The 27,038-nt window shown below is 39.0% G+C and overlaps 1 protein-coding gene across 1 annotated transcript in view; it reads left to right on the top strand.

The window, feature by feature from the left end:
• The window catches only part of LOC104942579 (catenin alpha-2), an 85,126-nt gene that overhangs the window by 29,653 nt on the left and 28,435 nt on the right, over positions 1–27,038 (top strand). The window contains exons 3-5 of the mRNA XM_010767825.1: positions 18,569–18,661; positions 20,588–20,744; positions 21,496–21,696. Of these exons, the coding sequence (XP_010766127.1) occupies positions 18,569–18,661; positions 20,588–20,744; positions 21,496–21,696 (451 nt within the window). The remainder of the gene's footprint in view (positions 1–18,568; positions 18,662–20,587; positions 20,745–21,495; positions 21,697–27,038) is intronic.

Raw genomic sequence — 27,038 nt, 5'->3', positions numbered from 1 at the left:
AGTTGCTTTTTTAAAATGTTTTATCTGTAATCAAAGAGGTCCGCAAAAACGCTATCGACCAATCAGATTGCTTGATTTGACTTGTCAGTTTTAGAAATATATTAAAATTTCTTCCGTTACGAAACAAACTTACATTTAAGATTAACTTCGACCTCCGGGGGAGTCTTACTATGGAGGAGTGGATTGAGCAGTGCCTATCTCCAGAAAAAAAAGCATCTAAACGACAACATGCAGAGCTACGTGAAGAGCAGGTAGACCAACTGGAAACATACCACCATTCAAAAGCTTTCTGATGCAGGTCTTGAAACAAAGCAGAGAAATTATGACCGTTAGTGGCCACAGGTGCGAAAGCTCTCTCCAGAGCTACTGGAAGCCGAATCTCGGGGACCGGAGAAAGTGGAGCAATATTCTCGCCACGCCAAGCAACAGCCTAGAACAACCTCAACCTATACAAGTAACCGCGTAAGCCATGCTACTGATGCTGGACAGGTTTTCAGTGGCTGCACAATAAACGGCAACATACAAATGAATGTAAATACATAGCCAAATAATGGATCAAGCTCTCTGTCTAATATGTTCGCTAGCTGTTAGTGTTGTTGCATAGCAGACTCGCTTCGCGTCGGGCCGAACCACGCCCCTTAGCTGTGATATAATGAGCATATACCACGGCCTGTCGTGAGCTATTGATCTATATAACACCACCACTAACTCCAATCTCAGTGGTAAACATATAGTTGCATTTTTAGAAAGATTATATAAAAACTGGCATTTATAATCCTCATAAAGGTAGAATATGTGGCCCAGCTGTTCAACTGGTTTTCATTAGATTATATTGGTGTACGTTATTATGTTAAACTGAGTGTACAGATACACTTCACAACCAGTGTTATTAATTCTAATACACATCAGAAGGATCCCTTAAAAATAATACATGTGTTGACAAGAGAAAAACAATGAACAAAAGCTAACAAAAAAATACAAAAATACTTCCATTCTCTTTTACTCAAGCATGCTGGCAGGGATTTTCATGTTGTGATTATGTTGACACATCCACAGCCCTTAAAAGCACATTTAAAAAATCTGACCCGATTTCATACAGTGAATGAATCCTTAAAAAAGCTGCTTCTAGGTGAAATCCAGCTGCTGTCCACCCAGACCGAGCCTTTAACAGGAACATGTAAATATGTGTGTGATTAAAGGTAGAGATTTACATCAGGGTCACAGTGGAAGTCAGGAGTAAATGAGAAAATTCACTCTGTTGTTAAGCTATAAAACGTATATGCCATGACTTTCTTTCAGTGAAAAATGACTTCCATTAATTAGCCTGTAATGTGTTTAATGCGGCTCCGCAGTGTGTTAGGTAATAAAGCTCGCTTTTTAACGGAACTACTTTTAATAGAGCTTTGCTTTGCTCAGTTCACTTTCTGTTCATTTAGACATGCATGCTGTTGGAGTAAAACTCAGCGCTTAAATGTTGGTGCTTTAATTTAATGATCAACACTTTCTGCAGCATCTGAAGAGTGAAGTACTGCAAATATTTCGTACAAGAAAAACAGATGTTAAGAAATTATCTTTTATTCTGCCTTAGGAGTCAATTTGACAATGCTAGAAATACTCCAGCTTAAACACATCACTAAGTTATCAATTAAATCAAACTCAAATTTTGACCATAATTGAAATCTAAATCATGAGATGGATAGCTCCCTTTGTAGGTAATGCTTGGCTTAGCGCCTCTTAAAGCTGCTTTAAAATAACAAATAAAATATAAGTAAGCTGAAGAAGTAAAGCAGCAACACTAGCCCAAATGATTTATTATACGCCAGTGAAGAGTCTGCTGCTCAATCCACCGGCCTCTTACAGTATCTCCATCCTGAGTGGAAAAAACACATGTTTCCAACTTAACTTTAACTAGAATGAAGACTTTATTTTGACCCCATTACGCACTATTTTCTCAAGCTGTGTTGTCCCATGAAGCAATATGACATTTTTCCGGTGAAGCTTGGTAACTTAATTACACATTAAAACGGCTATACTCTCAAACAAAGTATACTTTTAATCAATTATAGATGTAAGGAGCTCTAGCCTGGGTTCCTTTTGCCTTGAGTTTGTTGGACGTGAAAATAAAGAAATGTGTCATGTATCAGATATTTTTGCTTAATTAAATATATTACAACATATATTACGACATTTCCATTTATGTTCAGCTTATCTGCATTTCAATTCATGCATAGTGGGTCTGATTGGTTAGGATCTGAAAATAAATATTGGCTTTATCTGCTTTAACATTTTCTTTTATTAGTTGTATGTGTTGGTCCAATACTATGTGTATAGTGGAATACATTAAAGGTTGATTGGCATTCATTCCTTATATTTAGGATTACTTATAACTATTTATAAGAATGCAAGATCAAATCATTACTAGTAGAAAAACACAGACTTCAGTCTTTAGGGAGAAATATGAAAAAAGAACACTGATTCAAGAGGCTGGTCTTGTCCATCTTACTTTAACAAAGAAACTACAACTTCAGTGAAAACCTTTCATTTTATTTTCTAGCGTATATGATTTTGAATCAAAACAGAATAGCCTTCACAATCACAACATGGTCTCCTTGACAACCATGACTGAGCTCGCCGGAGAGGTTGACAGAGTGTGATTTACAGTGGTCGTTTCTCTGGTGCCGCAGCTGAGGATTGCGTATTCCTGCTAATACTATGGCTGGCTTCTCAATAAATATGATAATTTGCTGCAGGCTGCTCGGGAGGTGATCCAGCACTGCTACTCGGGAGAGGTTAGAACCGTGAGAGAGCAGCAAGGGGAGAAGTCAACACAGTTCACTCGAGTACAGACACATGGCCGCCGACCTACACACACACACGACTAGGAAGGGATAGTGAGGGCACCTGATGTAATACAAAAGAAGATGGGAGCAATCTGGTTGCAGCAGTCTCTGCGTGTTCACCCCTTTCTACTTCTAAATGTCAAGGACCAGTCGTGTATTTCTGTGGCCACAAACACAAAAGCCTCAAAATATGATTAATATACATTGAATATTGAATGCTTGAATTCAGAAGGCCACAGGAAGAGAGCAGGCACCTAGAGAATAATACCCACAATATAACATTTTATAGAGCTCAACAAGGGACACAGGGAGGTAATTGAAAGCAATATAAACAAATCATAAAGTTTGCTGGACAGAGCTGACCTGGGACAAGCATACTTGATATACTGTATGTGTGTGCATGTCTGCATGTGCACTACATGAACAGTTTATATCTTGATTTAGAGTTGTGGAAATTGTATTATCTTGTTCACATTGGTGTAACTGACAGCGCATTAGAGACAAAATGGAGAGGCGAACAAATTGCTGACTCACATTCCCTCAGGCAGAGGGCAAGTATATTCACACTTCCTATTGGTCTTGGTGTCTTGCTGCTTTGCTGTGCTCCAGTCTTGAAGAGCCAAAGCTGGCTAGACTGATTCCTCTACGAGTGCACACTCGCACTGGGGGTGTTGGTACCGCCTACACAGTCAAAAAAGTGTGTGTCCCAGATAGGTAGCACATTAGTTTGTTCATCTTACAACATTGTTTGCCTTTTGCTCAAGCTTGTACTGCAGCCACAGGGGCCAGACTGTCTCCCTTACAGTTCTTCTCCATTCCTCCTTCCCCGAGAAAAAAAATCTAAAACAAAAAGCTGCTTGGGCTGTTTCAACTGGAGTATTGATTTCTCCTTTCTCTCTCTCTCTCTCTCTTGCCTTCCCTTTCTAAGAGTGCTAGCCAAGCAGTCAGGCTTGGCACCAAAACATAATTATGAAAATGGACCTCTGGGTTGTTTCTTTTAATCTATCTGTACATTCCAGTCCCTCTGCAACAGAAGCTATTTAAAAACTGTTTCTGGGGAATTGAAACGTTTAACCCACTGTGCTGTAAAGAATGGTATACTTATTGGTGGCAAGGCATTGGTTGCTGTCTCAATCTGGTTCGTAACCGATGCATCACTACTTCCAGGCAAAATTATCAGGGAATGCCAATACATCACATACTCACCTTGTATATCGTTAGCAGAACCATGGGAGTCTGGCTACCAGGGCATAGCAATACTTGAGTGCCCGATAGTTTTCTGTCAAACGCTGCGTTCATTTTACACTGTGTGGCACCCGTGACAAAGTGCCTAGACTCACACAGCAATTGGCGCTCTCTCCCTTACACTTACAGTTCAGTGGCTAGAGAAACCCGAATGACTCAGGCCCATTTTCAAGACATTAAACTCAGCATGACATGAGATACGGCAGCTGGCTTTAGAATGAAAGCTGCTACCTTGTTCAAGGTGTTAGTGTTATGCTTGAGTGCAAAATCTTAACAAGACAAACATATATTCTATTATATTTGGCCTTCCTTCACTCGTTAAAGAATGACAATGTGTTCCTGAACAACAGGTAATAAGGCAACCTTTGCTCTGGTGGCACAAAGGTGGTGCAATATGTGATGCTGCTGTATCCCAACATGTGGTTTTTGAGCAAGTTTGAGATGCAGTTCATATATGAGTTAGTCCTATTTGGCCTTTCATAGATTGAATTAGTCGTATTAACACCCACTTTTATACAGGACTAGATTCTCAGTTGATCCAAAGGATTTTTAACACCATATTCCAATCTCATACAAAATGTGAACACAGCAAGACCTTGACATTTCTCCACATCACATCCTTCTGCTGTCTCACATCTATCCAAGGCACAGGGAAAGCATGATTAGTCTTGTTGGATGATAGATGCAAGCAGTGGGAAAGGTCAGAATTTGTCGGTCCTTAATGCCTCAACCTTTAAATTGGGGGATCGGCTAGGAGAGATGTAAAAAAAGAGCAGTACGAATATGAGTTTGTGACAATGAGGATTTACAATAATCTATCTCTCAACTCATGTCATACACATGTGAAGCATGGTAGAAAACTGTAGACAACACAGCCCAGGGCTAAGGACAATCTCACTTTATCCTCACATCTGCAGAAAGGAACAAAAATAATCTCTGTCAGTGCTATTGTTATAAAAAATATATTCTTTTAATTAATTAGCACCACTACATTTTGCACATGATTTTGCAGACAAATCTAATGGACATCCTGATTGGATCAATCTGGGGTATTTATGCCTTGAGAAGTCCAAACGTGGCAATGGAAATGTCACATTGATTTCTGCTTTTAAATTAACGCTTGTGAGATTTTCTCTCAGGTGAGAACAGAGAGCTGTGAAGACGTGAAAGGCCATCATAGCACTGGCTGAGGGCAGAATAATTAAAATAATCTCCATCACGTCGGCCATTAGGACTCCTCCATATTGGCATATTATTCCTTGGGTGTTAATAAATAGCACCTCATGTATAATGCAGTGTGCACCTAAGCTCTTGCTGATAGTCAAACTGTATTATAAGTATAACGTCTATGGTGACACTGCAGTATACTCTGTGTATTCAGTGAAGCTACTTTCCTGCACAGTGATAAAGATGTGAGGTGATAAAACAGTGATGAAACAGAGAGCATATTAAAAAAAAGAAATAAAAAGGAGATCTCAAAACTTTTTCTATGAGCCATTTTGTCTTCACACAATTTCTTTCCTGTCAATTTATATACCATAGGTGAATTCTGGTCATAATATGATAGGAAAAAAATTGCTGTAAACATTTCATTTTCCACTTTATTGCTTTTATGAAGACAAACGTTCCGTACTGGGATTGTTAAGTGGCATTGAACATCTACTGCATCATTGATTGATATTAGTTTTAGAAGGGGGTGTTAACGTGTTTCAAATTTCAATAGTAATGTCTTGGCACACTTTTTGGCAGAGGACATTCACCGAAATAATAGATAAATCTCAGCAAGTGTTAGGGCTCAGTGTCCAGACAAAATCAAATGTGCTATCAGCACCAGCCTTTGATGCAATGTCTTTAGCTAATTACTTCATTAAGGGGAAGACATAACTTTTGGCCTGGGGTTGGAAATGAATGCAAACCCTGGATACAAATGTGTTTTAGGTGCTGTTCTAGCGTAGCAATGATAAACTATAAATTGTGAGTCCAATTAATTTAAGATTGGTGTAATTAAGCTTCGAGAAGTGAACACTGCTACACCTATTGCTCCTAGGGGAGTAGTGTCGAGACATTTCCTCGGTAAATAATGCTCAGCACTTCACTTTCCGTCTTGCTCTAAAATACTCATTAAAACATGTTGGTGTCATCAACCACTTTTTTGGAAACTGTTGTCTTGCTGTTGGCTTATGACCAGCTGGGGTCCAGCCTGTAGCTTTTAAGATTTATTTTCCATGGTATAACAAAGGACAGGTTGTGAGAGTCAACATCAGGGCATTTTCACAGCTGCCATCCCAGGGGTGTTGTTGCAGCGCTGTGTAATTGGACATTTGTCTTAAATTCAGTCTGTTTTGTAATCCCTGTTGAAGCTAACTGACACTAGACTTGTATATGTAGACAACAGGTCCTGACCATATTTACAGTCTCAGATGGTTCCACAATGGCCTATTATAAACCAATACAAAATGGTTCTGTAAAGGTGCCATAAACAGCTTTTGTATATTTGTCCGCAACATGTGTTCTCTTACTGCTTTTACAAGATCAACATCGAATGACCAATGTTGACACCAACAAACAGACAGACAGAGACAGATCCTGACTTGTTAGACATTGTGGATGGGGACATATTTTACTTGATACAATGAACATCTAATCTATCCATTTGTGTGCTTTCTTATTTACTTTGCGGCAAAACAAGATGACACCAATAGCATGTTGGCACATGAGACCTCTCTGCTGCTGGTCTCAGGGGGACAGCTACCTTGTTTCAATTTCTGTCTGCCGGTCCCACCACACAAATACCACATTCATATTTTGTTCCTCTCATATTATATTGTATATAACTACTTATATATATAAATAGTTGCTGACAAACATTGACACATTTTTTTTTTAATGGTTTATCTCTTTGTCTTTTTCTTGACTACATGCTGAGCATTAAATCCAACAACACAAACCGGACTGAATGGTATTTACTATGTTCTGTAGTGTAGTACTACTTATTGATGGCCATCATTTATTTGGAGTGTTCAACAAAGTGCTCGTCAAGATTCTGACAATGGCACAAACATGGTAGTGTTTTTAGCACTGAGGAAACAGTACAAATGACCAACACTTGCACAGAAGCACTGAACAAGCTTTTAGTATATTACTTGTATTTCTTTAAGAGGGACACACTCCAACATTTGGATGAAACCTAGCACCTGCTCAACGTGGTATGAATGCAGTAGAGTACATCGCTTTCTGTCAAATGTAATGTGCCTTTAGTGTCCAGATTCTAAGAGTATAGTAAACTACTATGTGATTTTTAAAGGGATATGCATGAGTAAATGAGGAAGTCACTTCCGAAACAGCAGCACACATGATTACACTCCAAACATAAACCTTGTCTGACAATGCTTGACCCTAACACCATAATATCATCCCAAGCACAAATGACTGCTACATTGTTAACCTCATTTAAAATACAGTCACTTAAAAATGCAAAAGCTACAGTAGTGGCCTGGCATTGTAACACTTGGAAGTGTAGAGCAAACCAAGCATATAATCATATCACTTCACAGGTTCAGTGGAGGGATAGGGAAACATATGCCACTGTTTGTCAAGCTGAGGCTGAGTTGTCAGTGGGTTACATGTGCAATTGGAGGAAGACACTTAAGTGAAAAAAAAGACAAAGCAAAAACTAAAAAATGTGTTTTAATCAGATATGTTGCGATGAATAACTCATAAGAGCAGGGAGTAAATATTCTGCCAAAAACCTTTACTACTCAGGTGAGATAGAGGTTCGGAGTAATTGGCTGGAAATGGTACAGCAAAGAGTTTCTGGATTATTTGCCATGGTAACCGTTGTGTCGCCTCTTCAGTCAACGCTATGGTGAGACTTTAGTCTTCCCAGGTTTTTTTTTTATTGCTGCCAGAGTGAACTCACTGGAGCAGGAACTTAATTTTGAACAGAATAAGGTGTGTTGATATGAACATATTTACTATGGGCAAAACTGTGGAGTTTTGCTTAAGATCATTTGATTATGACTTCATTTGACAGCAATAATTACAAATAACTTAATGAGCAGTCAATGGCCATACAAAAGACAAGTACATGTCATTAACTGCAGGGGATGTTGTAAATAGAGCAATAATATAATTATAATGTACTTTTTTCAAATATGTAATCACCTCTTTTTTTCCCCATTGTTTATATATTAATCAATTGCATAAGAACATGCAGCACAATGTAATAAGGCTATCTAATACATGTAAATACCACCCATTCAAAGTAATTATCCAAGTAAATGTTTGAATACAAGTACAAAAATACAGGGATAATTAAGTATCTAGTAGGAACAGTAGTTGTTGTGAAATACAACAAAAAGCAATATACATAATATATAGCACTTTGTAGTTTATTATTGTTATTAATGGCTGCTTCACTGCTTCTATGTTCACTTACTTTAATAATGCTGCTTCTAATTCTACCATGGATGTGCACTAGTTTTTATTTTTATGTTATAAACGTGTGCTTGCCACTTAATTTAATATAATAATCTCCTCATTTTATTTTGCCTTTTATCTGCTCGGTCCCTTTGCTGTAATAATGTACATTTCCCAGCTGTTGGATGAATGAAGGTTATTTATATTGTTGCAAAACAGTAATTTTGTCCTAAACTACAACTAGTTAAAACAGATGTTTTGAGAAACGCATTTTTTTAGTGTGGGGGGCGTTGCAAGGTGCCAAATAATCCCCCAGACACTTCTTCCCCTTTATTTTTCTCCTTTCCCCACCCCACCAAAAGTAAAGCTCCCCTCTGGAAAGAGAACGGATGGCTCCTTCTGCTCCATTAATCTAATGACAATGCCCCGTGACTAAAACCAGCTTAGCAGGCATTGCTCATCCCCATTGGCTCCTCTTTCACTTAGCATGCCATCTATGCATGAATGCAACAGGGGCAATGACAGCAAAGGAGGAGGAGAAAGAAAATAAAGAGAGACAGAGTCACTGCAAACAATAGCCAGATTATATTGCAGTGGTGTCCATGGTTACCGAAGGATGTCACATACCAGTACTGATAGAGGGTATGATGAACCATATTTTGAAAACTGTCAAAAATATTAGCGAGACAAGTTTTCATAATGACCAAAACGTATGTATCTTTGATTGTCAGTGAATCACGAGTAAACACTGAAGGAAATAAACAACAAATTCCCTTAAACATCACCTGTCTTAGATGCATGAAAAAAAAATAGTGTCGCTTACAAAGCCAATGCGCACTTTTGTAAGGAATGTAACAAAGCCTCGAGCTTTGCAGGCTATGTGAACACTGACAACTGTGATTGGTCAATTTGGAAAACTCGAAACAGGTCATAATAATTAATTAATTTCTTATTTTATAGTTATTTTATCATTTTTAACTTGCATCTTTGATTGTATCTTTAATTGTATTAATCTGTGTGAATCTATGCTGTCAAGTTTTTCATCCTTACCCTGTTGCTACCCTACTGAATTTCCCCACGGGGATTAATACAGGTCCATCTTATCTTATCTCTTAATCATGTATTTCATTAAAGCTGGTGAAGTTAGCCATTAATTATCAATTAATGACAGCCATTCTACCGTAAAGTGAGAAAGCAGAGCATTTGAATAATTGAATTTATTTTGGCAAACGCACAAAAGTGCAATGTGGTTTTGCAGCAGTGTGATAGCAGTCAATATATACAGTTTACACAGAAGATCAAATCAAGAACTATTCAAGATATGCTCACAGCACAGCTATGGCGCTATCTCAAGTGTAATTCAGACTTAAGATGGCTATGATGTGCTTTTAGTTCAGCCCTGTGGAGTAGCTAGTAGGAACAAGCGCTTTCATCTGACACCTCTGGGAATGCCAGTGCTCGGCGGTGTATGTGTTGCTTGCTGATGTCCAGAGGAGCACAGGCTCTGTGAATGTTAGTCCAGCATCTCATAGGAGAGATGTCTGCTTTAGACTAACCTCCAGGGAAATAGCGACCAGAAGTTGGCTGTCAAACAGCTGAGCTGTTGGCCCAGAATAGCATGAGGTCAGTGTGGTAAAATAGGCCTCCCACACAACAAGTGCAGACAGGGCTTCTTAACTAAATGTGTGACACTCTAAGTCAAGCTTCCTGCCAAATATTCAAACTCACATTAAGAATTGATGTAGCAGATCTGTTTGGGTGTAAAATCGCCCCATAAATCCCTGGCAGTGGCTGAAGTTATCAATGATGACTGGGTGGTTCTCTCAACCCTGAGGTCAAGCCAATTCAACTTTATTTGTATTGCCCTGATTTAATGCTACAAAAGCTTCACAAGGCTAACATAATGAAACATGAGATGAAAATGACACCTGGCAACCTTTTGCAAGAAATCAAAAAACAAGAAGTAAAAAGCAGATGACACCAAAGCTTTTTTCTTTATTACCAATACATAAAATGAGCAAGAGATGGTGGACTATCATTTTCAGCTTGTCAGCTTTTGAAATAAAATGATGGGGATACTGCCCTCTGGGTTAAGGTTGTTAAACCACTTTTTTTGGAATGCCTTCAAGCTAAAACAAAAAGTGCTTAACATATCAATTTTACAAATAAAGAATATGTACAAGTATGACGATGAATACAATGATACACTTATATTAATTTGAGTAATAAATTAACCTTTTATCAAAACAACTTTTTATTAAGTCTTTCTCTCTGGTTCACCACAAAGCTGAATACTAATTTAATTGTATAATAAAAGATTAATCAATATAAATATACTCTGTTTGGTAAATACGTCAATATTATGTAATGAGAGCATAGTTTAGCTATAAACAGGTTTGTCGAACATAATCACTGGATCCTGATAAAGGGTCTGAAACACGCCTGGATCACTAATAATATCTTCCTGCGTATTTCAGCATTCTTTTGGAAGTAAAACATGTTCCAACCTCAGTAACTCCGTCTTGATTGAGTGTTTCTTTGCCGTTATTACCAAGGGGCATGTTTGTTGCCATGGAGACAGAAAAAGCAGAGGCTGACACAGCATTTAATTACCGACCGAAAAAAGAGCGAAATGAAGGTATTCTGAAAAGAAAGCCAAGCTAGATAAAAAAATGTTACCTTGCCATCTCATGTGCTTGTTCTGCAGGCACAGTAATCATGAACAGAAAAATAAGTTATAATCTAAGTTTGCAGTGTTGATCTGAGCAACTAGAGCAAGAGACGATGAAAGAAGTACAACTATAGATATAGCATGCATGCAAGTTATAGAATACAAGCATTTCATTAGTTGTGACCAACAACATATAGTCACACTCCATGAGAAAGTAGAATTAGTATTATTATATGTCACAAAATAATAATCTCCCTTCCATGTCACTAAAAATATATCAAAGGAAGAAATGAAATACTCGAAACACTGACTAAACTTGTGGCTTAATCTGAAACAGTATGTACACAAATAGCTGTGTATTTTAAAGCTTTACATAGAGACACACTGATGTATTGCTTTGAACCAAAGTATTGTGTATCAGCACTGACATCCTACCCAGCAACAGGCTGGACATAAATAAATAACAGATAGTGGCTTTAACTTTTGCACCATGTTGACAATATAAACAAGATAACCTTGAACTTGAAGTGTATTATGTATCTACCATTAGGAAAATGTATACAGTCATCCATGTGACACTGTCTGCTGAAACAATTCGTGATTGAGCTATTATTTAATGCATTAATAAGGCTTTATCATCCAAAAACAGCCTTAAAAATGGCATTACATTGATTTTGGCTTATTTTAACTTTTATTCACCAAATGTATTCACCAGATTATCACCTATAGCAACATGGTGCTTCACTCTCTATTCCTCATATTCACAGCTGTCCTGGGAGATTGCTGAATACTACCCACTCATTGGCCACTCTGTTTCAAGCGACAGTGGCATTTGATGATAACTGTGATTAACATACCCACTGATGAAAATCTATTTCTGTGTGTATACCTTTCCTGGGGAAAATGTTCATTAACACACCTAAAACCAATAGCATTCATATGATCTGTTCACAAGTATGTGTATTTTACCAGTGTGTGTGAGGGAGTATAAGTCTGAAGTGTCTTATCTTGGCAGATCACACATTAGCCCACAGCCATCATCACATCTGTGTGAAACAGCTGTATGACACACCAAGTAACTCTAGATCTAGAAGTCAAATATCTCTGTACAACATGTGAAACGATCCCCCTGTGGCTTCATGTAATGCAATAAGATCGGACCAATGATTGCATATGGATCAAATGAACCCAATATAATACACATTACACTCACAACACAATATATCACATTATAGTATGCCCTCATTAATGCATTGTATAACACGTGTGCACGAAAAATGCAGTTTGTATGAACAGTGATAGATAGTCAAGTAAACTGTGTTAATTGCTTGTATTCTGGTGAGGAGCAGGCTAGTGTGGCTAACTCTGGGTGGTGTGGTCTGATGATCTGAGCAAATAGCAAGGCGAGAAATGCCTCGTGTGCTTCTGTGCAAACACATGCATTTGCATACTCTATGCATTGGATCAAAGGCAGAATGATGAGCAGTGCCTGATTCATGAATATGCACAAGGCAATGTTCTGCTAGCGAGAACGAGTGAGCTGCACTGCTGTCCCCCCCCCCCTCTTTTAGTTCCACCTTATCCAGGATATTCTCTTCACCTGTGACCTCTGCTAAACAAACCACAGTTTATCTGGCTTAAAGTCTTGAATTAAACTGGGAAATAGAGAAGAGAAAATAAATAGACAAAGCACAAAAATTGCTGAGGAGAGAGATAAGACTACATTGAGTCAGAGAAGAAAGGAAATTAAATTAGGTATGTGTCCTGTTTGTGCTTGGTTGGATTTATGTCCCTGCTTTATTTATTTTATTCAAGTAAAAAAGAGGCGGCGGTAGCAGACATGTGAATATGTTAAGAGCCGTGGTCATGAATTTCCCAGTCAGAAAAGCATAAACAGACCATGGCACCCCGGCTAACATATTAATTGTCAAAACAATAGAAGGGACAATGTTTTTGGACAAAGTGAAGGTGGGAGATGATGTGCAAAATTAGGACAAAATGTATCTGAGAACAAGTTTGTTTATAGGTATTGAATGTATAGTTTAGATGTAGTGCTATATCTATGTGCTATCATTTTGAATATAAACTACAAAGGTTGCTTTAGAGCAGGGGTCGGCAACCTTTTTGATATGAAGTGCCACTGTGATCAGTGTGCCGACCATCGTGAACTGTCAAGGGGGGGTGAAGAGCTCGAAGCTCGTGAACATTCAACAGGAGGGCGGGGGGAGCCTCGCTGCGTGGATGCATAGTGCGTACCTCTTTCACGTGTCAGCGCAACTTACATGATGCGGTTTAAACACATTTAAATAATTGGTTTAAACGGCATAATAATAATGACGACCGTCCGTTCTGTGATTCTCCAGAACACACAGATGGCCAGTCCGCCCCTGTGTAGCATATTATTTTCGATGAGCAGATCGCCACTGGGCTTTCAACTAAAGCCCCGCAAAAACTGCGGCATTTGTACTGCTCCTTATGGGTAGCCTACTGCAATTTATGAAGTACGGGCACGCTCCGGCAGCAATACACCCCTGGTCGTTTCACGACGGAGGAAAGCAGCAGCAAATCGACTGGAGTTAAAGAGAGCGGGGATGCGTTGCGTGCATGGCTTCGTTCTGCAGGTTACGAGGAGATGCGCTCTGGTCTCGTTCAGGATCCAAAAATAAAATGTAAATATTTTTGCACACTTATTGCACTTATTCCTAGTGTGCCACTGGATACGGTGCCAGGGGTTGCCGACCCCTGCTTTAGAGCTTTCAGAAGACTAGCTGCAACATGAACCTCATTTACTTTCTATAATTCATCATGGATATCACTTTTTTACCTTAATGACCTCCACTCCCTGCATGCTTTTTTAAATAGGACATTTGTAACACTGTCTTAATCATCTAAAAAGGAAGATCCCAATTATCTATAGTGCTCCAAGCTCAAGCTATGTCTCTCTGTTACTGCCAACATTCCCTTCCTCTCCAAATCTGTCATTCCACATTTGACAAGGAACAAATCCCTGTCGACCCATCTACTCTATTGTCTCATGATTATTGAAAAAATGCTAATGTGTGTTAGTTGATACGTTCAAATTGCTTTGTTGATAAGGACACAGTTCGCTCTTTCAGCTCTGAACTTTGGGACACAACGTGAAGTCACGTGACATGCTTACCACATATTTCACCAGAGATTTCAAATCCTCATATATTAATATTTGTCCATACAATATAAAAATAATTGGCTTTTTTCCAAAGCAAATATTCAATTCTCTCATTTTGTAGAGGAATAAAGCAAAGTACAAGTTACAGTCATTGCTTCTTTCACAGTTATTAAGTGGCTATCTGGGGCAAAATTGCATGTTCCTTGTATTTTTTTATTCTTTCAACTAATTAATCAGCAATGGGTGGTGCCTGCCATTGCCAGCTTGGGTTATTCTGCATTTGTACTGTGGCAAAAAGCTGGAGCTCTAATTAGGAGTGATGATCTATTTTCCATAATGAGAATTGATAGCTTTTCTTCTGCACGACCAAACATTTTCTCTCTTTCTTTCATTATTTCCAACTGAAGCCTCCATTCTCTCTTTCCACCTCACACAGACATACTTCAGAGGTGTGTGGCGAAATGGACTAAATGAAGCACTGTGTGATTAATGAACTTAATTTCCAGCTGGTTTGACTTCACGGTGACAGCTGATTATTAGATTTAAGCCTGTGTCAAAAAGTCAAACCACTTATAGATGAATGTGTCTGCCTGTCGTCTCCTTACACCCAGACGTTGTCTACCTGTCCTTCTCAAAAGCTCTACATATGACCTTTTTTGAAATGACTAGTTTCATTCGTGTGTTATTTTCCAAGAAAACCAAAAATAATAAACAACTCCAAACATTAAACACAACAAATATATTTCAATAGTTTAAAATCAGAATTAATTTGTCAAATAATTTGCAAAGCTGTTCCTGTGAAGGACAGAGTGTTCCTAAATTAGTCACCTTGTAAAACAGCCAACCCATATACTATAATCTTGTCGGACCACCCCATGGGTGCCAGAGCCTCCTCATCTTTGAACACAAAGACAGCCCCTCTCGTGGCTTCGCAAGCCTGTGCTAATGCTGTGTAAACATTGCTGCTGCTGTTTGCCACTGATTTAGCACATGTTAATATTACATGAGACAGAGGGGTGCTTTGATGATGTAAGTGAACACTCAAACTAGGGCTTTCTACCTCAGGGAAGGGGAGATGGGGCTGTGGAGCAGCTCCTTTGAGATTTATTTCACTTCCGTATATGCAAACCAGCTTGGTGGGAGTGGAGCGGTGCATGTTTCTGCTATCCCATCACAGAGGAGATTTGTTCTACTTTTTAATACACGTACTGAGGTAAAAAGTAATAATTAAATGTACATACAGTGACACATAGTGTCTTGCAAATGTGTTAACAAAATAATTATGGCAGCCATTCATCTGTTTTGTTGCTTTGTCAGGCATTATTAATGAAACAGCCGATCAGTAACAGTAGCTAGTTCTTAAACATCAAAGATGGGTAAAAAGACTTGAGCCATCTGCACCCAGTTGCCTATATTGGTGTTTTAATCTGGGAACGACTACACACTCTGATGCACCTCCATGGTATCAAATCAATGCCGACACAGGGCAAAATATTTCCTAGAGATGAGAAAGTCTGGCAACAGCTAGCGTTTGGATTTTAGAATGAGAGGAAGAAGTCGAACAATGGCGATTGACAGCTGGGCCGCAGTGCAGCAAGTCAAACTATTTTAATATTTGAGATTGTTCAGAATTCAGTTTTGAGTTTTGTATCCGCTCCCTCCACTACAGTTAAATGTTAGTATGTTACAAATGAAAACCTTTTTAAAGCACAGTACAGTAATCTAAGCAACAACAATGGTATGGCTGTGGCTTGCAGGATGCAGTGATCTCTATTTGTATTGTTTCTGTTTCACCTGTGTGCTGAAATCAATTCCCCTGGTCCATCAGCTGCCTCTGGCCAGTTTATTTCTTCTGGGAGATGTCATTCATTATTGCTTCTCCAGCCTGTGATAATCCCAGACCTCCCACAGCCACCAGTTCAGTAATGATGAAGTCAGAAAACAGACTCCTTTTTGTTTGTGGCTTTCCACTCTCTAAGGTCTCTCTGTCTTTCTCTTACTTCAACCACACACGTCAGCGTGCCAGCTGGCATTGTGTAACTGTACATTTTAAACAAGAATGCGTATGCAAGTGCACACAAACGTAAAAAAAAACTTGTGAGCAGGCACACTCATAGATGTGTGCTCACAGCACAATGTCATCAATAGAGCGCTGTAAGGTCCAACAGACAGGAGAATAAGAAGATCAGTTCCAGGAGAGAGAACAGACTCTTGATGAGCCATTAACCTGCTGTCGGTGAACTAAAATGGCTGTGGGACGTGGTTTAATTTACCCTTTTATAAAGAGGTTGTTGAATTGATGAGGCACAGGAAAAAGAGTTACACCCCTGGATTGGTGAATTAGCAATTCTGATGGTGAACAGGTTGAGTGAGGACCTAGAACAGTAGTCAATATCCCCAATCAATCTAAGCCTTCAGAGAATCAGTGCAACCCTCTCGGTCAAATCTATAAAACTAATAACATGGATCTGGGCAGACCTTGCACGGAGGAATGTTTCAATTTGGAAAGGAAATATGTTGAAATTCCTTCTGAGGAACTCTTAATTGTTTTTGTTTTGTAAAGGTTAATAAAGTAGTGACACAGTAGGCTAAATGATGACCATTTCTGCAGTTTGATTTTGTCTGCCAGTGCTTTCATTTATCTACCCTTGAGCTGGTCATTTTCAGCATTGAGTTTTAGATCTCTCTGATATATCAAATATCCATCAGTGGTCACAAAGGATACATTTTGACTTTGAAATAAGCTGCCTGAGAATTCTATGTGCTCTCCTCACCGCCCATTACAGTAGCTCTATGGATGATATATTTTAATAGACAAAAGATGGCTCGCCAATGTCTCTCCATCAATGAAAGATAAGATAAAAATGGAAAATGATGGCCCACTCTGTGCGTACATGGCTTTGCAGGGTGTCTGCTGATCCATTTCATATGAATAGACCTATTTCCTAGCCCATTCCGGCTCATTAAATCAAAATTAGACATGGGTGTTCTACAACTTGGCAGTTTTTTCAAATTGTCTTGATCACTGTGGGTGGAACACAATAATGCTCCCTGCCGCAAATTATAAACTACAAATTATTGAACTCACTACTGTGATTTTAACGTCAACAGGTATGTTCCTGTTCCACATAAATGTATTGTTGAAAGCAATAGTATCAAGTTGAACATATTCTTTTTTATTCAAACTTAATTTGTAACCTACTGCTGCAGGTCTCCCTTGAAAAGAGATCATTGATCTCAATGGGATTTCTTTCACCTGGAGAAATAAAGGTTTTGAATTTGAATTGAATTGAATATAATTGCTTTCAACTAACCTAATACAATTATGTGTNGGTCCGAAAACCAGTCAGTATCTGGTGTGAGGGTTAGGATTAGGGTTAGGGTTAGGGTTAGGGTTAGGGTAATGTTGTGAATCGAGTGGCCCATGGTGGACCACCATGGGCCACTCGATTCACAACATTACCCTAACCCTAACCCTAACCCTAACCCTAATCCTAACCCTCACACCAGATACTGACTGGTTTTCGGACCCCCCCAGACCCCCCCAATAAAGCAAAACTGTACGTTTCAGAGTAGCCTTTCATTGTGCCAGCCTAAGGCACACCTGTGCAATAATCATGCTGTCTAATCAGCATCTTGATATGCCACACCTGTGGGGTGGGATGGATTATCTCGGCAAAGGAGAAGTGCTCACTATCACAGATTTTTTCAGATTTGTGAACAATATTTGAGAGAAATGGTTATTTTGTGTATGTAGAATTTTTTTTAGATCTTTGAGTTCATCTGATGAAAAATGGGAGCAAAAACAAAAGTGTTGCGTTTATATTTTTGTTCAGTGTATGTCAGACTTATTTGCTGCTATAATTGTACCCTCTCTCCATACTGTCTGTGAAGAGATTTCATCTTAATGGAATTGTATTGCAAGTAATTGGACGCAAAACCCACTGTAAAAATGCATTAAAAATGTAGTTAAAGTCCTACCAAAGGCTTTTGAGTGCAATATCCTATTTCTGTGTCCTCAGTGTTTCCTTGCCGAGCTACTTAGAATGGATAGTAGCACAAAGACCACATTTTGAAGCACAGATAAACTTTAAGAGACATCCACTTCATTTCAAACTTCAGTGGGGTGTCTACAAGTATGCGAATGGGAGAGCTTCAGGAAAACAATTTTGAGTTAAACTTTAGGTGAAAAGCACTTCGTTATAATCCCTTTGTTGTTGTTTTTCTTTTGCTTTCTTTATTCAGGTGGCCAACCTTGCTTGCTCCATCTCCAACAATGAAGAGGGTGTGAAGTTGGTTCGAATGGCTGCCACCCAAATTGACAGCCTGTGTCCACAGGTGAGGATTTAAAAAATGTCATTCCATAAAACAACACTCTTTACACAAACAATAGTCAAAACTCTTCTATTGAAACAGCTAGAAGGACAGAGTAAGAATCCTGGTTGGAAGAATGTGAGGAAGAGCTTTGAGTAATCTGTGGGTGGACTTTGTAGCACTTTGTTCTAAGGATGCCAGCAAAGGAGGATGTTAAAATCAATCGATTGTTTCCAAGGTTAACGGTAGGCCTCATTCACGTGGGACCCAACAGAGTTATAGAGAAGAGAGGGAGAGAAGAAGAAGAAAGAAAAGAAGAAGAGAGAAGGCAGACAGAATATAAGATTCAGGCCCTAATGTGCAGGCCCGCCATGCACACCTGCTGAGACCCACTTACTTAGTAAACTTTGGGAGGAACTGTCTCCTGATACCTCTTGGCAATGCTCAACACAGACAGATTAAAAACCATAACAGACACAGACTTAGTGGCTGGGGAAGGAGATGAACAAAGAGGGGGTGGAACAAAGAGAAAATATTTCCATCTGCTCTGAGTAAAGTTAACCCTGGTCGCTTATCTTCACACAAAAAACAGACACACACACACACACACACACAGAAAAACAAACAACCAAAGTGGTTGCCATACCCAGATCACAGTGTCTCTTCTCCAACATCAGATTACTTTGACTAAAGTTATATCTGAAAAGCAAGTAAATAACAGGAAGGATATTTGAATGTTATTAAATTACACCAGAAGCAACATGGTGGTTTACTTATATTGATATGATTATCGCGCCAGTATTAAGAGTCAGTTTATTTGAGGCAAGCTGTTTATCTTATATGATACTGTAAGACATAGGAACTCAATCTTCCTTCTTTTTTCTCCATCATCTTAAAATTCTGTGATGTGTTGATCTGTTTTGGCTCGAAGCCAAATGTTATATCTTACATAGATCAGGCTCTTGAAGTCAAGATCCGTTTTGGAAAAGATAACCTTGTTCTCTTGAAACTGTAAGACATTTTACATATTTTATTACATCAATGGGTTTTCTGGACAACACACATTTGTGCTATCTTTTAAAAATAACATATGTAGAGGGCAATGTGTGTTACAGTATACATCTGTTGATATCACGTATTTGTGTCTCTAAGTCCCACGAAAAGACCAACCAGCAATCAAATATGTAAAGCCAAAATCAGATAAAGATCATTCTCTTATCACACAGACCTTTGTTTTCCCTTTCAATGGAATCATTTCTTCATTAAGATAAGGTTTAAGGTTTAGTTTATGTGAGTAATTCTGACATATTCCGCCTGCTGTCCAAAATGCTTTTTAGAACAACTCAATGACTGCTGAAAGTATTCCCAAACATATCCAATATGAAAAATCAGTGTCAAGCTGTTTTAAAGATTACAATTGTATTTATTTAGTGAAATTCTGTACACACTTGAAAAGATGCTCCTCCAAAAACAAGTAAACAAATAATGAAAACAAGGTGTTCTCGCTTGGATTAAGTCAAACTAATCGGCCAATAGAACAAGTCAAACATTTTGTTGGTAAGATTTCCTGAAATAGGATGGGATATTTATTTAAATCAGATCTTGTAATTAACTGGGAAAACTTATTTTTGAACTATATTTGATGAGAATCAGGAAATATTGTGTTACAAAGTTAGCCACAAATGCTCAAAAGTTGTCTACTTTGTGATGTTAGTTGGTGATTTTCGAATAAAAATGTAAAATAAAACATTTTATCTGAGATACAACTGAAAGTAAGGTGTTTTTAAGAGTCTGTGTTTAAAAACAAGACCATATATCTCCCTGCCTTGTTCCTTCTTAAGTTATCAGGTTTTATATCAAGTGTAAAGACATACTCTGACTAGAAATTAGACGAATATACTTAGTAGTAGTGCACCTTGTTTAATAATGTTGGCCCTTCCTTTTTGTCAGGTTATCAACGCTGCCCTCACTCTGGCTGCCCGCCCCGGAAGCAAGGTGGCCCAGGACAACATGGACGTCTTCAAGGATCAGTGGGAGAAGCAGGTGCGCATCCTGACCGAGGCTGTGGATGACATCACCTCTGTGGATGACTTCCTCTCTGTTTCAGGTATGAGGCAAAATAGAAAAGGGATTTTTCAATGAATGGCTAATTGATTGAAACAACCCACATGCCACTACATTTCCACTCACAGTTACAGTTTTGTTCAGTAACAAGTTGAAGGGATTTCTCTTTGGCAGCTTGATGTGAAAACAAAATCACAATTTGGATAATAGCAAATTAGAAAAGCACACAGAGCAAAACAATTGAGCAACTATCATACAAATCAGGAAGAAAAACAACCTGACAACAAACAGTGCATGTTTTTTTTTCCGCTGTGGTTTGTGTTGTTTGGTCTTTTTGCATTTTGTTCTACACATTTGGCCTAAAATCTCCCATTTGTTTTCCCATTTCGTAGAATTAGCTCTGGTTCCGTATGCTAGAGAATAACAACAAGGACATTTTAATTATTTGACAGTTTGTCACGGCACTACTTCAAGTTCATTGAGATCAGAGAGGCACATTTTGGATTGATTGGACAGTTAGATGGTAAAAGTATTTGCATCTTTTCAAGAAGAAGGTTAGATAAAGTGAATTTTTTGAATTATTATATTGTGTATAGTTTATCAACATTTAGGGAGAGAAATGAATCATCACCTTCAACAATGTACAATCATCACGAAAACCACAATTTGTTTGTATAAGACTAAGTTCTGGATAAAAGGACCTTCAATGAAATAAAACAGTATTTCTCTCAACCAGAGAGAGCCTTGGGTTCCTCCAATTCTATTCACTTTTGTTCTTGTGTCCCTCTCTCAAGAGAACCACATCCTTGAGGATGTCAACAAATGCGTAATTGCCCTGCAAGAGGGAGATGTGGACACTCTTGACCGAACTGCTGGGGCCATCCGGGGCCGAGCTGCCCGTGTGGTCCACATCATTAACGCTGAGATGGAAAACTACGAACCGGGGGTCTACACTGAGCGTGTGCTGGAGTCCATCAAGCTGCTGTCTGAGACTGGTTAGTGCACTGTACACAAAGCTGCTGTGGCACAAGAAGTCACAGTTTAATGTATTGCAGTATATTGTGAGGATTAATTCAGTATCTCTCACCTTTGTGCTGTGCTTTCATCAACCATTCTGCTGCAACCCTTTTGGCAAGTTAAGCTGCTTTCATGAAGAGCAGTGCAACACACACACACACACACACACACACACACACACACACACACACACACACACACACACACACACACACACACACACACACACACACACACACACACACACACACATCAAAAACACGCTAGCACTTACATTATCTTCCCAGTGTGGTCAGTGACTTACAAACGCACCATAATTGCCTGGAAGCCTGGTGCCCTGCAGTTTGGATCAGTGTCTTGGCTCTAACACAAACCTTTGACACCACCTGCTCACTCTTCTGCCACTTTTGCCTCTCATCCATTTGTTATCTGTTATTTTTTTTTATCTGTCACTGTGTGGCTTCTGTGTCACATTCCAGGAGACCTGAGTTTATCCCTTTGGCAGACCAGACTCAGGGCCGTCACGTGTCTCAGTCCCACCTGAAGTGCATATCGGCTCACTGCTGAATGTGACTGCATGCTTTCCCCAGTACATAGGGTGTGAGGACGCACAAGAGCAGTCAAGAGAAATGTTTTAGAGTTGTGTTTAGTGCTGGGAAATGTGTTATGTTGTGTTGCCTTAGCCTCTGGATGCAACCTCTGAATATGTATAGCTATGGATTTTTAAGTAGACTACAAGAGTGCATGGTCCATAAATATAATGTGCTATTATTGAGTGAGAAAAAGCAATTCATGCTTTATTATACTTTCAGGAAATGAGGTTGTTGACTACATTTAAGGGTCCCTGTGGAGTTACTGACCTCTAATAGTACTACATAGCCTTTTTATGACTGGGTACCCATTTGATGTTTCTAGTTCACATGTGTTTGCAGGTTAAGCAATACACATTCCTACTGTTGGCCTTACACTGTTCTACTGATTTAAAGGTGCCGATAACATGCCAAGATATCTTGCAACGTGCTAGCAAAAGCAGGGAACGTCAACGCTAGTAAACATAGCAGTAAACAATGCAGGATATAAATATCCACTCAACACATTTATTTTAATCTCACGGATACACACAAGGCATTCTGGTAAGTTACAGTGAATGGAAACACAACATATTCTTTGTTTACAAGATAACCCCACAGGGAGCTTTTGAGCTTCTAACTTATGGAACCATTACATCAAATCGCTTACTGCATTAATCCTGTTGCTAAACAACGCCAAACGTTGTCATAAAGTGCTGGAGTGAGTTTGTTACACCATTCAATGTTGTAAAGCTTCCGCATTCATTACTGGCGTTTATCGTAGTAATATCTTCAAGCTGAGTAAGCAGGATGCAAGGCTGTGGCTATCTCCTGTAAGCAGTACGCACTGTTGGAGAGACCTTGTTGATAACAAATTAAAAAAGTCTCAGTAGATTTATTTTTTTAGGTTTTGCAAGCACTGGTTATGTGTTATGCATTGTCTTATACATTGTAACAAACAGGTGGTTTATAAATTAAGAAGTCAGTCTTTCTTGCCATAGATGCAATCTTGTTTAAGGTATTATGTTAGAGAAGAACAAATAATTGTTATGTTGCTGAGAAACATTTTTATCCATTAAAAAGCTCTTAAATCCCTTAAAGTATTTATGCCTTTCAAAAATGCAGCAGTGTACAAACAATAACAAAGGATGAAAGAAAATATGTCATTTTGAAATTACCTGTCCACAAGAATCAAATCAGAACTCAATCCCTCTTTGACAATAGTCCCCTCTCCTCATTCTGTTTTTTCTCCATTCCCGCCCATCCATCCCTCCCCCGGTGTCTATCTCTCCCATTAAAGCCAATTTAGCGAGGCGCTGTATCTATTGTTTTGTTTGTTACTTTCATCTGCCTGGATAATTGAGGAACACAGTCTCACACAGTCTCACACACACACACACACACACACACACACACACACACACACACACACACACACACACACACACACACACACACACACACACACACACACACCCTTTGCTAGCTGATAAGTCGCAAACAGCATTAGGTGAATCATGTGTGTCACGTGTAAGCCAGTCTCCTGGCACTCGACTCCATATTAATGGACTACACACAGTGATATTTTCATGGTACCTTAAGCACAGTCTGTTCTATTATTGCATCATTTTGTTGAATTGATTGGGGTTATTAATTGATGAAATACAGTTGCAGTATTAGGTGGACCCTTAAGGTCAATTTCGTTTGACCATAACCATGTCACAATGGTAGAATATATAATCATGCTGCTATGGAGTATGGAGCCAGATTCTAGAGTCAGCAGAAATGCAGAAACATTATGTCAGCATTACTGAGAACAGCGCACGGAGAACTGTTGATGAGGTGGCATCATATTGATTGCCCACTGATTTTTCTTTATCATGTACTTGCTTATTAAAGAGTTTACATAATATAATGGCTCGAAAATGTGTAGCCTTCTACAATAATGCTTTATACTAAAGGGAAAACAGGTTAATTATTAGACCCTTGATACACAACAACGTGGCTAACATAATACAACCATTTACATAAACAAAGGCAGAAAGCAACATCTGAATACAGTTATAAGATATTAAACTAGTTATATGTAATGGTACTCTTTACCTCCCCTTAATCTACTATATTTCTGAAATTATTTGTTTACTTGTGATGACTGTTGCAACTTAACATAATTAGTTTTTTCCTTAAAAACTCCCTCTATAATAATAGTATTGACTATTGAAGGTGAAAGCCAGCCAACATCAATCTTTGTGGGTTAATTCAAACACCTACACATTAAACCTTGTATGGTGTTCATATTTGTGTTACTCAGCCAGTGTTCGTGGGTCTGGTGGACCCGCTGCCGTTTTGGGTTTCAATTCAACACAATCAAACTCATTGAAAATGAGCCAAGGCCATTGAGTGTGGGTTTGAAAAAATAATTTATCATATAATTGTTCTTGAATACCATACAAGGGTTAAGACACTCTTTTGTAGTTCCATTGACTCATACAGCCAATGAGCATTGAACTGTTGACTACATTAGCACATTTAGCCCTAACAAACACATTCAAGAATATTTTCATATAAATACATTTTCCCTCAGATAAAAATAGCACACGCCGCCTCTAATGCAAAATAACAATTTGAAACATAATTGTTCAATTTCTCTTTGAATTGTGGACATGCTAAATTGCTTCATGTATGTAAAGTAATTGTGTTACATGTTTAGTTTATGCTTTATATTATATATCAGACACTTCAGTCAAGTGAGGCAGCTTTCCACGGGGAAGTACAGAGTTCACATTGTTGTCAGAGAGACAAACTGCATATGTCCAAAGAGAAAGACAGGGGTGTTGGATACAGATGCCAACAAGAAATAAACCACAGTCTGTAGACACCATATGTGCTGCTGAATATTTCAACTGCAAACTCTACTGTCAGTGAAATCCTTTGTTCTTGGCGAATTAGGCAGCTACAGATGTATTTGCCTGTACATTGCAACATCACACACACAGTTGCAGGTCTAAACTGATGCTACTACTTTGTTCTCCTAGGTGGCTTACAGTGTCTTTTTGGCAACTTTTAGATTTACCAAAATGTAGGAATGTCTGCTACGCCAAGATTACAGTAATGCGTTGTTGATTGTGCTGCAAGCCAGTTGTTTGCTAAAATTAAACTGCAGTAGGAGTGTAACCTAATTAGGCAGGACCTTAAATTGACAAAACAATCAAAAAGAAGCTGGTGTGATGTCTGACTTCATCTCAAGGTAAGAGCTAAGAGGATTAACAGCATGCAGCAAATGGGCAAGTGTCAGTGTCTGGATGGCCTTAGGGAGGACTCCTGTCTTAAACTTTAACAAGGCCTTGTGTCCTTTCGATTGTGGGTGCTAATTGAGATGTTAAGGCGGGGAACAGGCAACTGTGTGAGCCCAGCTTTTCATTGGCTCCATATTTCTCATTGATGAAGAGCTGTTGTGTTTCCCCTTCCTGTTTCCCGTTTAGTGGTGGTAGTTGTGTTTTTTAAGGGGCTACCATGCACATCTGATCTGGACCATAAAGCACTTATTGATCCTTGTGAACTTTTGCCTACCTCTCCCCTCAGTTCTCACAGGCCTGATGTCTATGGATTCAAACACAGTCGAAGAGAAATCTATAGCTGGGGGAAAGATGATTAAGTGTTGCTGAACAAAGAAAAAGGATATAGGACCACACACTTTTTAGAGGGTAGTGAGTCCAATTAACTAGGCTACCAGAAAATCAATAGCTGTCACCGAGGATTTCACTAAGCGATTTCAACAGGGATTTTAGTGGAATTCATTGATGTGGTGCCCTTTTTCCTATTCCCATTAGTGTATGTGTTAAACATGTATCCTTTGACTTTGTGTGTAAGCGTGTTTTTATGTGTCTGGCTGTGTTTACTGGAGTTGAATGTTTGTGTTTTTATTTGATCGCCGCTGTGATTATGTCCGCGGCCACTCAACCAATTACAACCACTTGCCTGACTTTCTGACAACTGCCACATCAACACGGGACACTCGTCACAACCACCTGCCCTTTGACCTCGTCTCAATTTGCCCATCCCTCTTCCTCATAAGGAGTGAGGTCAGATTTACAGCCAGGCCAAATACAGGCAACCAAGGCACACAACTCTTGGGTGTAAAGCTGAGCAATAGATTCCTGACAGACAGTCCACACATGGGCCTGGGATTGAAGCGTGTCCTTGAGATGGAGAAAATCAATAGCTTAATGGGAAAGTGGTTATGGCTTCTCTCTCTTTTCCCCTCTCTCTCCTTCTTCTCTGAGACACTTGTCTGCCCACTAACTCCCTATGTTTAAAGTAATCTTCTCCTCAGAAAAAGGACACATTTTAAGCTCGATCATTAATGTTATGCCTGGAGAGGGTAGATTAAAAAATGGATATATGGCCTGAGTCAGTGTGCCATTTAGAGAGACTGGGTGCCGTTTCCCCTTGTTATTACATTGGGGCACAGTAAATGAGATTTAGCCAGGGTTTTGCAGTGAGTAATAACACACATGCACACACTGCCACCCACATGGCATGCTTGTAAATCAGTGGATCAAGAGCACTAAAAATAAGTACATCAGAGGCTGAGGGAAAGAAGTAAAGACACATCACACTGTCGTCTTTGAAAATAATGGCTTTGGGGACCAGCATTGGGCCTGGAACGACTAAAAGCAACCCGCCATAAATATTAAGCATTTATGTTATCTTTCATCTGAACACCTTGTTGGTGACATCAATGAGTCTAT

Source organism: Notothenia coriiceps, unplaced genomic scaffold, assembly GCF_000735185.1.
Source record: "Notothenia coriiceps isolate Sejong01 unplaced genomic scaffold, NC01 NC01_scaffold00004795, whole genome shotgun sequence".
In the NCBI taxonomy this organism is placed as follows: Eukaryota; Metazoa; Chordata; class Actinopteri; order Perciformes; family Nototheniidae; genus Notothenia; species Notothenia coriiceps.
The sequence above is the reverse complement of the archived record's forward strand: the minus strand, read 5'-3'. Positions and strand labels throughout refer to the sequence as shown.